General features: G+C 46.5%; 1 protein-coding gene across 1 annotated transcript in view; it reads right to left on the reverse strand.

Moving 5' to 3' along the window:
• Positions 1-13,415, reverse strand: part of ALPK1 (alpha-kinase 1) — a 29,511-nt gene that overhangs the window by 15,966 nt on the left and 130 nt on the right. The window contains exons 2-3 of the mRNA XM_009702472.1: positions 10,536-10,549; positions 8,486-8,640 (exon numbers count right to left, since the gene is read on the reverse strand). Coding sequence (XP_009700774.1) covers positions 8,486-8,640; positions 10,536-10,549 — 169 coding nt within the window. The remainder of the gene's footprint in view (positions 1-8,485; positions 8,641-10,535; positions 10,550-13,415) is intronic.

Consider the following 13,415-nt stretch of genomic DNA (forward strand, 5'->3'; position numbering starts at 1 on the left):
TGCATTTCTCATCTCATTCATGCCAGTGAGTAACTCCACTCGTGAGAGTAAAAGCAACACAGGAAAGGGAGGATCAGGTCCCACGGCACCATCAGAGGATGAGAGACTGCCACGAAAACTTTGTCCAAATCCCCACTAAAGCATCAAGTTTGGCAGCTATCTCCCATTTTCGTCTCAGCACCAGCCTCCTTCCCTTGCCTTCCCTGTGTAAACGCGCAGGTAGAGCCACAGAGACAGCAATGCCCACCACCTGCTTTAGACACCACTCAGCCTTCCTGGACTCCTCCCGAGACTCATTTCTGTTCTCTTTGCTTTTAGCTCAGAACCGCACAATCTGACAGCAAGATTCATTCTTGATTTTGAGCAGCATAACCAGTGCCTGAGACACGCAGGTGAAAGCCTGTGGCAAACCGTTCGGAGAAGAGCCTACGGTATATGGGATGAAGGCCGGCTTGCAGCACCAATCTGTCACAAGTATTTGCTAGCCTGTTTGCACTTCAGCGAGGCGGATTTGTACAAATTTCCTTTTTTATCCTGAGCCCGAGTTGGATTTTCTAAGAGAATGGCACTTGAAAAGGATTCCTGGAGCCGGGCACGCACAACTCCACTTGTGCCGGCCAACAATGGAGGAGTCCCCCTCTCCAAGCACCTGTAAACTGACACTGCAAACCAGCCATTTGAAATGCTCATCAACAGGCCATATATTTAAGCACAGAGCATCGCCTAATCTATTTTTTTTTCCTCCCCTTCTTCCTTTAATAGATTGGAGCACAAAAGCCTGAGAGAGGGTGACCTACCAAACAAAAGGGCCTTTGAGTTCCTAGGAAAAGTAGACTTGGAGGAGGATGGAAGGAATCCAAGTGGCCCTATTATTTCCACTTGCACTAATTAGACATTTTTCTGTCAGCTATTGAGCACTGCTGAGAGGCCAAACTCACTGAATTCATTTCTAAAGTGTTTACAGAAGTTTGCATCTGTTTGTGTCTCTTCAGGAGGAAAATAAGCACTTCAATAGCATTGTGGAAAATCTAAACGAAGCATCCTATTCTGAAGGGCTTGGCAGTCTTGCAGCTGCATAATTTAACTCTCCGCTCAATGCCGAAACCTCTTGTGTCCCTCTCCAAACCCAAACGGACGCAAAATGTAGAAAAGTCAAGCCAGGGAGAGAAACTCGGCTATTTTTTTTTAAAAGGCAGGGCTGCATGCTGTGTGGCACACAGAAACACGGTTCGATGTCAGTCTTTGCAATTACGTCCCCCCATTCCGAGCAGTACACCAAGAAATTCATACCCGCTCCTTTCATTCCCTGCCAACTCGTGTGGCTGGAAAATTCCTCAGCACCTACAGCTAATGCACCGGCGTGCTAGGCACGCACCCAAACCGTGCACAAAGACCCTCCCCGCGCCACGCCGAAAAGAAACGGGGGAGCGGCTCCCTGTCACCCAGCCCAGACCCAGGGAAACTCTGTTGACTTCCAAGATGTCACAGCCTACCCCAACACAATCAGAAACTTGTCGCCGCTCGCCGCAGCTGGACACTTTGTTCTGCATAGCGCCCTAAAGAGATTTACTGACTTTATCACTTTAAAGGCGACGTAGGCGCATCTACACAGAGCGAGAGAGAGAAAGAGCGAGGTACGTGCGCACTTTGTTTCCACATCTGTGTCCATGATGTGAAATGCATATGTCTAATTGAGTTTATGACACAAAGGGAACCTCGCGGCTGGGAAGTGGAATCAGGTGGTGAGAGAATTAAATTTGCACCAGATTTCTATACATGGACCATCGGGGAAAATGCAAAACAGCCTTTAGTGAAGGGTTTTTTTGCTTAATGGCGATGAGTGGGAGGGTGTGCTGTTTGCATGGTTCCCTGCATTAGTGGGTTAGCTCCTCCTTACGCCGGGGCTGAAGTTTGGGTCCCAGCTTTGGGTTCAAAGCCACGACGCCTCCTTTGCATTGACAATGGGGGCCGCTCCCAAGAGAGGGGAGAAGCTCAGAACCGGGGCCATCTGGCACTAGGACTGGCAGGAAAGCGTCAAAGGGAAATTATTGGTGCATAGTAAATGAGGACGAGGAGGAGGGGAAGAAAATAGGGGAAAATCTTTATGTGGCAGCTGATGTAAGAGGAATTACAAGCCCAAATAAATGAAATATTGATTTAATCCACTCTCTCTGCCCTCTTTATAAAGCAAAGATCCCGGAGGCAGCCTCACCCCCCCCAGTCTGTGGGCTTGGGAGGGTCCCCTTTGGAAAAACGCCTCTGCAAGCGGTGAGGTTAGAAAGCAGCGGCAGGAATCATTTCATTTTCAGAGTGTCCCCACAGTTTTGCAGATGCTCTGGATTTTTGTGTTTGCTTACATCCATTCACCTCAGACTGTTTCAGTCTCTGTTTCATTTGTAACTACAGCTGAGGTTTAAAATCTTAAAAAAAACCCTCATACCAAAAGCAGTCAACAAAGAATTTCTAATTCTGTGCACAAGTCAGGAGTTCCAGTGGCATGGACTTCCAGGTGCTTTAGTCCTCTCCCAAGAGCTGTTCCTAGTTAGCACTTCACTGAACCCTAACAAATTGCCCGGTTTTCTTTCTCCCTACGTTCGTCCCCTGTCAGATTAAACACAGAGTCACAACACCAATGGATTTGGCTGAAGTCTTTCACCCCTTTACCCCACGCGCCGTTAGCAAAGCCTGTCTTTCCAAGAGACCAAAGCTGCTGTCACCGCACGGGACTTCTCTATCAATCTCTGCCTTTCAGCTGGCAATCCGAGCCCCCTCGACAAATAACAAGGAATTAAGCCTCCTACCACCTCCGTGATGGGCAGAAGAAAGCATGTCCGCGAAGTGCAGACGGATACGCTTGAAACATGGGACAGCCAAGTCACACAGTAAATAGCAGCTCCTGGACACTTTCCTCTCTGCTCAGAGCAGCGGAGAACCCCATTTAATAGCTTGTGCTTCTGACGCTGTTAATTAGCTCAAGTTATTCATCCTGAAGGCGATGGAGAGTTGGGTGTTTATTCAATAGGGGCAGCATTAGGTCCATTATTAGCAGCTCAAAACACCACAGAATGAGTCGGTTTTTCACAACCGACTACATCCTGCTTCACCAACTGAGCAAGTACTAGAGCGAGAATAACTCTCGCTTTTCTCAAAAGCGCGCCTTTTTTGCAATTTAACTTGCCACTGATTGCATTTTACTTCTATTGGGATGTTCATTTTACTCCTATTGGGTTGCTCAACAGTAGCATTTTGGGGGGAGGACAGAAGCCGAGGAAGCTCCTTGAGGGAGAGTTCCTGAGGCCCTCACGTACCTGAGAAGGCAGCGGGGCTTTGGGGGACAGCAGTCGTCTGCAGGAGTACCTCTTCTTAATTATTACCAAGGATAGCTGCAACAATCATTTTGTGGCCCTGATTTGTCCTGCTGTGCTCAAGCTCTAGACTATTCATAAACCATTGTGGCCATTTCTTGTGGTACATTAAAACATTATGTTGAAGGGGATATTTTAATACTTTAAAATAGCTAAGTGACAGTGATAGAACCCCCTCAAGAGAGCGGCATCAAGACCATTATAATCAGCCAAAAATCCAAGAGTCTCTTTCCTAAATCTGTGTCCTCAAAACATCAACCCATTTCAGAAGTAGTTTAATTGGGAAGGAAAACACAACATAGCAATCTCAGTAAAACAGCATCTAAAGTCTTTTCCAGGGAGGAAATAACTCCATGAAGCTGCATCTGAGAAGAGGAAATCCTACCCATGAGCAAAGTGAACCGACAGCCCTACAGGTACCAGGGATCAGGCTTCCCATTTTTTTATTTGGTGCTCCACACAAATTCTGCCATAGTTTTCTCCCACAGGCAGCAGAAGGCTGAGTGCTTTGCAGCCTTGCATGCTGGCAGCATCGGGGCGGTCACCTGGGACAGCCGGAGCTCTCCTGCCTGTACCTGATCTCTGATACTTCTCCTTTACAAACCGTCAGGGATTGCGCAGCGTAAGGGAGGCTGGGGTGCCATGGATTCCCTCTTGGGCTGAATTCAGCCCACAGCCACGGCTCTCCCTTACGTCACTCTCCGTTTCACTGGGATCACCCAAGAAGAGCCCTTATGAGGCAGGTAGCAAAAGGTCAGCCTGAACAACCAAGATCCCAGGGCTACGATTTAGGGCTTTAATTCTCCTGTTACCACACCAACAGTTAGAAGGAGGAGAAAATTAAATCCTCAGCCCCCCTCTTTAGTTCTTTTTCAAAGGCTCCCAGCTCTTAAGTGCCACACACACACACCTAAGGGTAGTTAGGGCACGTCCCTCAGAATGGTTTCCCTAATGGCAATCCATCAGCACATAATTAGCCAAGGCCCAGGCAAGGGCTGCAGGGCCTTATTTTCTACCCTTTTCAATATTCCCATTAACTCCCATGAGATTCTGTGCCAGCAGGGCCAGGATCCGCGTTCCCCCATCCACGGCAGGGAGCATGGGGTCAGCCAGCACAGCTCCCTACAGCGAGTGCAGAGGGACCTGCAGGAACCCTAACTTTTGGGGGCTTTTCCTTCTGTACTTGTACTGTTCCTATCCTAGCAGATCCTGGTCCATGGCTGAATGGCTAAGTCTGGATGCAGGAACTACTGATATGTACGATAAAAACGAAGTAAAGCCCCACATCATTAAAATGGGTTTGCAAAGAGGTTCCGATCTTGCAAAAGAATAATTAAAATATTAATGTGGCATGAATCATCCCACAAGAGAACTACTTGTGTGCATAGAGCTGTCCTTCAGTGAAACCCGCAACAGGGTTTGTGGGACCAAAGCCTATGTGTCCATGGGCATGTTGCCCTCTATTGGCTGCTCCCCGAGCTTAAGGCTATTTCCTTCCCTTGGGATAGCACAGATCTGCAGGGAGGGGAACCCCTGGCACCCTCCCTTTGGATCTACAGCCCCAGTCCAAACCCTACAGCACATGTGCTATTTAGAGAGAAAAAGCAATCCCTTCTTATTTATACTTGCCAGCAAGGATGCTGTTATAATTCTGATTTTGCTTTGATTTGTTAAAAACAAAGATCCCAGTGCTTCCCAGTTTTTCCTTTGGATACAGACGTTGGTTATCGCCCTTCAAGCCTTAGTGCAGATTCCCACCAAAGGGGCGTTCAGGCTGAGGCGGCGGCTGCAGGACGGGTTTGGTTTGCTAGCTGATGGCAGCTGACACAGAGGCTCTCTTAAAATCTGTTAGGAAAACGTGGAAAACAGTATGTTGAGCTTGTTGAACTGGGGTGGCCTTCGTATTGGTTGGTAAATCCCTGCCAGGGAAAAGAAAAAAAGAAAAAAACCTAACCCCCAAACCAAAAACCTCCACCTTCTATAAGATGCAAAGATTTTGTAAAAACAGAAGTGCTGGTTTGCCTCAAGGATTACAGTAAATCTGTTGCCTTAAAATCCTCAGGAGGTTCAGTAATTTCATAGAGTGGAGAGGGAGGGGAAAAAAAAAGAAAAGTTTGCATACATCGCCAAAATCTGCCCTCAGCCCTGCTCTGGCAGCAGCATGGCTCCCATTGAACCCAGGCTGCAGCGAGAGAGCACCGAGGAAAGCCTGGCTTGCCGCTACCCCCTGCCCCCCCCCAGCTGGTTTTGCCATGCCTTCCTACGGCTTCAGCCAGCGTGCAGAAGTAATGAGCATCCCACAGCAAAGGCGAAGAAGAGCACTTTAAAAGGCCGCAGGTGCAGGTGGCTTTGCCTTCTTGATGTTCCAAACTAGCGTGCAGCCGCCAGCAATGGGTATCCCACTTTTTAAAGTGCAACACTAAGGCAAACCCTTGAAGCCAAAGCCTAATCCGCTTACTCACTGTGCGGGTCTCATGGAGCTTTTCAGCCTACTCGCAGAGTAAAACATCCTCATGGCGAGCCCTGGTAGCAGCTCTGCCTCCTCGTAACACCACCAGTGTGTTATGGTAATGAAGTGCCTTTCATTCATGGATCTCAAAGCACTTTCTAAATGTAATGAATTACGGTTTATGAGCTTATTCTAAGCATGGCAAATTAAAATAAACAGAGAAGAAAAATTTTAAAGGTTTTTCTGAACAATAAATTGACAAAGACTTAGGTTTTTTCCTCCAGGGAATTAAATTATCCTTCTGTCCCTCATGCCAAAAAAAAGAAAAAAAAAGAGGGAAAAAAAGGAGAATAAAAAAGTTGCTCAGACTTTTATCTTTCCTCATCACACTGTAATCACTTCTCTTCAGCCTTATTCCCCCCCCAGCTTTTTATTCAAAGAACTGAAGCAGCCTTTGCTCTGCCTTGAAATTTTATTTAAAAAAAAAAGGGGAGGGGAAAGGAACGGATGAAGGGGAAAAAAATCCCTTTTCCTGACTAATACTAATAATACAGGTCAAAATGTCAGTCTATCTACAATTAAATGGAAAACAAAAAAGGTTTTCCCTTTTTCCCATGGTACAATAGCACTGGAATATAAATTACCGACGAAGATGAAATAATACTTCAAAGCACATGGGGAAAGGCAGCACAACGTTTACAAAGTATTTTCAACCGCAGGATGAAACATTGAAGACAACGGTAACCAATGGACTTCAGGGGGTGTCAGTGAATAGTCTAAAACTAGCATGCGGTAGGATTTTAGGTCCCTATAGTCTATGACCCCATGATATGCTTTGTTTAACAAGGGCAGCTGCAGTTATCAACAGATGTTTCAGCAATAAATAATTGGTATCATCTCAGAAAAGATCCATCTACCTGGGGAGAGGGCATAATGCTGCAAACACTGCTCCACTATTACAGCCACATTAATCTCCCATCTAGCCAGGTCTCTCAGGGAGTTTACTGCAGGTGTTTATCCTGGGAGAGAGCAGACAAACGCTCTAAAGTTAGAGCGCTGTGCGGGGATTGTAAAGGAGGTCAACCTCTGCCATAAATTTCTGTCTAAGGCCACACACACCAAAGAGAAAAAGAAAATAAATACCCAAGAAGCAGCCGCTCCCCACCCCCCCGTCAGCAAATGCAGGATCCCTGCAACATGGGATGCTGGCGAGGGGATGCTGGGGCTGACACTTCCCAGCCCTGCAGTTGGCTTTTCTGAGCTTCGTATTGCTCCGTGCTATTCAAAGTAATCGTCGTCCTCAAACTTGCTGGCCTTACTTGGGCAGGGCTGTCTCTGAAGCAGGTGAAATCTCCTGGCCACCTTGGAGTTAACAGCAGTTTCTTGCCACTTTCTAATCTTTAAGCTCAAACTCATCACCTTACAGGATGGGATCCCCAAGCACCATTTGGATCCTACAACTCCTTACACAGCCAAGTATCCTTTACTTGCAGAAGTCACATTACATTCTTGCCTTTCCTGCCTAGGTTTTGGCCACTTTGGTCCTCAAAGGGATCCTGTCAAGTAATTTTCTTGAAAAAAGAAAAGCAGGTGATGAATTGTGCAAGCCCTTCTAAAGTGAGTAATCTTCATTGCCTCCTAGCAGTGCTGAATTAAACAAGGCACAGCATTCTTTTCAAATTCATGGTTTTTTTAAAGTTTTATACAAACATTCAACATTTTAGTTTTATTATAATGCCAGTTCTTCAAGGAAGAGGTAAACATTACCTCAGTGAACCAGAAACAGAACTGCTCTGTGAAACCAGAGGAACGGACAAAGCAAGTGCCCACACAAGCATGGGCTGAGCATGAAAGTGAGCAGAAACAGCATAAATGCAGTCAAAGTCATTGCTGCATGTTTCAATGAATGAGGCTGTTGTTCTGCAAGGTGCTCAATGCATGGACAATCCCTATATATCTCTGGGATCACTTCTAGACAAGGCAGAGCCAGTGCCCTCCACTCTGCAATGTCTCTGTCATTACTACCTAGGCACTTTTTTCCTTGCAACGCGGCAGCCAAACATCTGAACACACTCAAAACTTTATGACTTGAATCCACTTTATCTTCCCTGCGCTGGGAGAACACAAAACTGCAGGTACCAGCAACACCTCAAACCACCAGCCTTGCATGGTGTTGCACACCCGTCCGCCACTAGCTACGTAGCCAACGGACCAGAAGCCTAACGCCGAGGCAGAGCCCCCACTGATCTCACAACCTTGGCTTGGTTGCAGCAGGAGCAGAGGGTAGGACTTCCCTTCCCTTGGAAGATGCAGTGGTGACATGGAGATGTGCGGTCTCACAAGGAGCAGGAAACCGTGATTCACACATGTTGCTTCACAGCAACTTTAATGAAGAAAATCAGAAACTATACGTAGCTGCTGGGTCCCTCTCTTGTCTCAGGACCAAAACAAATAAAAGTCACGTCTCTATTTTGGCCCTTTGGCCTTTGTGAGCAGCCCCATCCCAACACAGACGCTCACCTCTGCTTGCCAAGCGGTTCCTCACCTTCTGCTGCCACTGTGCAGAAAAACAAGCCCCTGAATCCACAGGTGACACTACCTGTCGGAGCTCTGCGTACCCTCAAGCACCTCAGCGGGACATTTTACACAACAGGTGCGTTGAACTTCATACCAGCAAATTGGGGAGCCTCGCGCTGATCATATCTTGCAGGTTTGTTTTGTCTTCTGGGACAAGGTCTTGTTTGTATTGCCACTTCTCCGGCACAAAGGGCCACTTCATTTCCTTTGCCTCCTCCAGAAGGGTCCTCAAATCCTCGGGAAGCAAAGCTGAAAAGGTCAAAGAGCAGGTAAAGATATTGCATCAGGTTCAGCCACAACACTTACAACAGAGCACCTACCCTGCAAAAAGCATATCTCCCCTCCTGCTCAGATCCTCCCAGTTGCTACCAGCTCTTAGCTCTTGCACCAGCCTCATTGTAAGGGAAGGTGAGCTCGCCTGTCATCCGTTACCCTTGGCTGCTCTGCCCTCCAGGTAAATGGGAGCCATCAGCTATTAAAATGGCTTTTAGCAGGAAGTCACACTGGCTGGGCATGAAGAGCTACTCCAAAAGAGACAGGAGGAAACCTCTTCCCCTGTGTGAGAAGAGGAGTCCTGGCAGGACAAATGCGACCAACAGCAACCAACAGCACAGAAGACTCATCCCCCCCTGCTCGGGGTTTGCTGGTGTCAGTGGCAGAGCCAGCCTGAAAAGCCACATCCAAACTGGGAGATAAACCCAGATCGTGCAAAGTAATTAGACAAAGATCTACAGGGACATAATGAATAACAAGCATACGCTCTTGAGAATAATTATTTGACTGATAATTCAGTAAAAAAGAAGTTGTTGGTCTGAGTTACTCAACCTGCTCTCAAAGCAGTAGCCGTAGACTATAGGACTCGCTTTCCCTCAGCACAAGAGAGCTCACTGCTATAGCAAGATAAAATGGTTTAAGCCGTGTGCCTGGTAACCGCTATTAACACGGCAGTGCGCACAGATGCGTGGCAGATAGCACCTGAAGCCTTGCTGTGAGATGCCCTGTTTGAAGCTGGTGCATCTTCTTTGAAGCCGGCTTAGGCAAGTAATTCACACTAGCTGAGGAGCTGGCCTGAGCTGCTGCATTTCTCTTGCAGTTTGCAACAGAAGTTAAAAAGAAATTAAGAGGAGAAGGTGCCCTTGGTCCAGACGTATTCCTATCCAGCACAGAAACCCCAGTCCTCATGCCTTTCACCCGAGGATTTCCAAACCCTACCCAAAGCACAGCTTCCCTCCCAGCTGGAAAGGCCAAGCACAAAAGAGTCAGAAGACAGGTATTTTTATTTTTTTTTTGGATGAGGGCAAAGTACTCCTAGTTCCCACACCTGGCTCCTGATCCTCCAGCGATGTGCCAAAGCTCGCAAGGCAAGAGCGCAGTTTGGCCCATGCCCGTGTCCTGCTTCCTCCCTGGGCTGGCCCTTCGCTTCCCGGATAACCATCAGCTCCAATTCGATCTCCAACCTGACCCGACTAAGGATGCAAATGCTAGTAGGAGCATACAGCTAGAGAACTGGGCTTGGATTTGTCCCTTCCTTTCAGCTGCAGCCCACATTTTAATTTTCCTTGAAACAGGGGTGAAGCTGCAGCCTGAGTGTGCTGTGCTGTGCTAACCACTTGGCTGGGCAGACTCTCTGGCCAATAAAAGTGGATTAACAGGGATCATTGACCAGATGGGGTTAATGGTGATCATCAGCTGCAGATCTAGCCCCTTCTGGCCATTAATCCCCAGAAACAACCCTGCTCAGAAACCATCATTGCTTTAACGAGGCAATGCAATAAATGTATTACTAGGTATTTTTTGATCAATCCTTTACAGATGACTGTAGCAAATGCACTACATAACAAGTCTACTTTGTGCTCATATTACAGTGCATTCACTGGTATGTTTTTCCTAGGAAAATGTGGGAAGTCAGATATTTAGGGCCCTTTTTCCAAAAAGTCACCTTTAAAAAGATAGCACTTTTTCCAGCCCACGTTGTCTCACTTGTTGCTGCAGCTGTGGACACGCTTCCCGTTACACATCCCAGCTTCACGCGCAGCCACGCTTCCCTGCCCTTCTGAAGTGGAGTCTGGAGGGGCTCAGCCCTCCACGCCGCGGCAAGGTGGGCAAGCGGCAGAGCTGGAGGGGAGAGGAGGTCGTGCTCCCACACTCACACCTCTCACTGCAAAATCAGGGCAGGAGCAGGGATACCCATCTCATCACAAGGAACGCAAAATGATGGACAGAGGGTTTTATTCCCCCCTGTAGAAGTGGGAAGACCAAGCTTCCCAAAATTTTTCCAAAGGAAGATGGGGGGTCCTGAAGGCAGTCACAGCAAGCATATGATCCCACAGGAGTGACATTTTGGGGAGGGATCTAGAGAAAGAGAAACAGGATGCTCACACAGCCAGCCTTTCTGTCTCCTTCTCTACCTTCTTCTTCTGTCTTTCTCACATGAACTCAAGTCTACTTAAATAACACTAGAACAGGAAAAAATAATGGTGTCAGCAACTACGAAAATAATCAGTGGGATAACATGGACGTTGGCATTCTCTCTAAAGCATAAAGGTATTACCGCTGTCCTCTTGTTCCTATTTTCCATGTTATCCTTAACTAAACCTTAATCTCTCTCCTACTTGATGCACTGATGCACTAAAGAACAAAGAATCCAGTCAAATTCTTTAATAGTGAACATTGATTTTTAAAGAGCATCCTCAGCAGTCATACCGCCAAGCCGGTTAGAAAAGGAAACCAGGGTAACATTTCCAGAAGGATTTGGCAATCTAGGAGCCTTCAAGTCATCTTTGGGGCTAGACATTCGTGTAAGCCTAGCGGGATACCACTTTGAGCTTTGCTGTGACTTCTTGTTGTAATCACATGGAAATAAACACAATTAGCATGTTAATGACAATAAAATGATGCTGCATCACAAGAAGATCCACTAGAACCACACCAACCAGTTGGAGAGCTCGTATGAACAGCTCTGCAGCTTTCAGCTAAAATCTAGTTCCCAGGACAAGAGTTTACTCTTGTAACAGATAGCTGTTCTCACCGCAGGCAATATAAATTCATTAATTAATGAAGGTTGAACTGGCACAGAAGTTGATTGGAACAATTTCTAGCCTAAAAAGAAATAAAAAGGCAATCCAGACCCATCTAACACACATTCTGCCCCCTCAAATAAAGCGAGATAAGGACGAGCTTCCTCCTCTCCCCTCTTGTCCCTCCATTTATACGTATTTGGCTTTCAGTTCCTCCTGCGCCTGGTCTGAGAAAGACGGGGCAAACAAAGGCAGCCTTGGGAGGAGAGGGGGGTGAAGAAACCCCTGCCGCCTCTGCGCTGGCAGGGTCCCCCCAAAGCCAAGAGCCACCGACTTGCGAGGCCCTGCCTTCCCTGGGCAGAGAGCCCCAGCAGTTATTAATGTCGCTGTCACCGCCCCGCTGCTGGGTATTTTTCTTTCAGCTGATGGGAACAGGGTCCTCAGAAAAGCCCGAGCATCACTTCAGGCTCTGATCGCCCACTTCCTGAAGCAGTTTACCTGAAGGACCATGTCTAATTGAGTGATTATAAGGGCACTGATTTACCTTATCTGGAACTAAACTGATTATTTCTCATACTTTGTGGTACTTAATAGGAGAAAAGGAGGGAGGAGGATGAGGGAAAAAAGCGCTACCTGATTAGGAGTTCAAGAGACTATTCTAAGGAGCCATAATAAAACTTAAAAGAATTTGTGACGAGGAAACAAAGTACCCTTTGTTGAAAACAAAAAGAGAAGAGAAAAATCTTCCAGTATCCATAACAGAAACCTATACACCACCCTCCACCGCAAACAGACTTAGGTGCTTCAGAAAAAGGCAGCTGACCTCCCAGCAAGAACAAGGATGGTCGGAAAAACATATTCTCAACGGCTCTGTGCTCCGAGACAAACAAAGGATTTTAAAGATCAAATTAACGTTATGGCCGAGTCATTCATGCAAAGCAAAACTAAACATTATTAACACTAAACTGGAAAACGGACAGTACTGCAGATGCGTCATGCAAAGGAAAACCTGCACATAAATAGATTTTTTGTGGTTTTTTGCTAATGCCTTTGTTTCCCCTCCCAGAAATTTCACCTTCATCCTTTACTATATTCTTCCACACTTGCTGAAGTTATTTTTCTGTGTGGTAGAAGGGAGTACATAACCTCCCTACCCTGTACCAAAAAGATGTAATTCAAACAAGTTTAACAATTCAAATGTGGCTTTTATTTCATGAATAAAAAAGCTGTGGCAACAAAGTTATGTAGCCCTCTGAAATTCTGAACCTAGAGAAAACTGAACCGAGGGTATTACAGCCTTTCATGATTGACATGAAGTGGACTGCCACTGGAATTAAGAAATAATAAATTTTATTTACAAACCACTCTCAAAGCACCATGGCAATATCAAAATAAATGCTAGTTTCCAGCAGGTAACGCCAGCATTAAAACAAACGAAGAACCCTTCTATTACGGCTCTCGCCAACTACTGCTTCCTTTCCCAGTTATTTATTCCAGCCATTAGCCGGCACGGATTTTCCTTTCTAGAGGGATATTGCAAGATTTCTTTCTTTGGACACCACTTACAGAGGTCACCCACATTTTACAAGCTAAAGATTCAGGCAATGAGCCCTTTAATATATTAAGAGAACCTAACAAACAGAAAAGGTCCTCCCTCAGTTCCTATGAAAGGAGAGGAAATATGTGCCCTTATTCAGAAGTTGCATCCTTTTTTTCTTTCCTTTTTTTTTAATAACTGAAATTTATGTGCATCAGCAAACTTTTGGGCATTGTTCTTCCCAAACTAAACTGTTCCTTACAGCCTCATGTTTACTGAAGCCTAAAATTAGAACTGACAGCAATTCACTGCAACAAAGTGGACTTCTTTCCCTGCCTGCCTGTAGCCCGCATCCCATTCATGGCCTCGAAATCCAGGCATCTCTTGACACTCATCTGCCAGGAGAAGAAAAATAGGGCAGGGCTGAGGACCGGCGGGTGGGGCCCGGGGCCCGCCTCCTCTCCTGGGGC

This window comes from Cariama cristata, unplaced genomic scaffold (assembly GCF_000690535.1).
Source record: "Cariama cristata isolate BGI_N322 unplaced genomic scaffold, ASM69053v1 scaffold13866, whole genome shotgun sequence".
In the NCBI taxonomy this organism is placed as follows: Eukaryota; Metazoa; Chordata; class Aves; order Cariamiformes; family Cariamidae; genus Cariama; species Cariama cristata.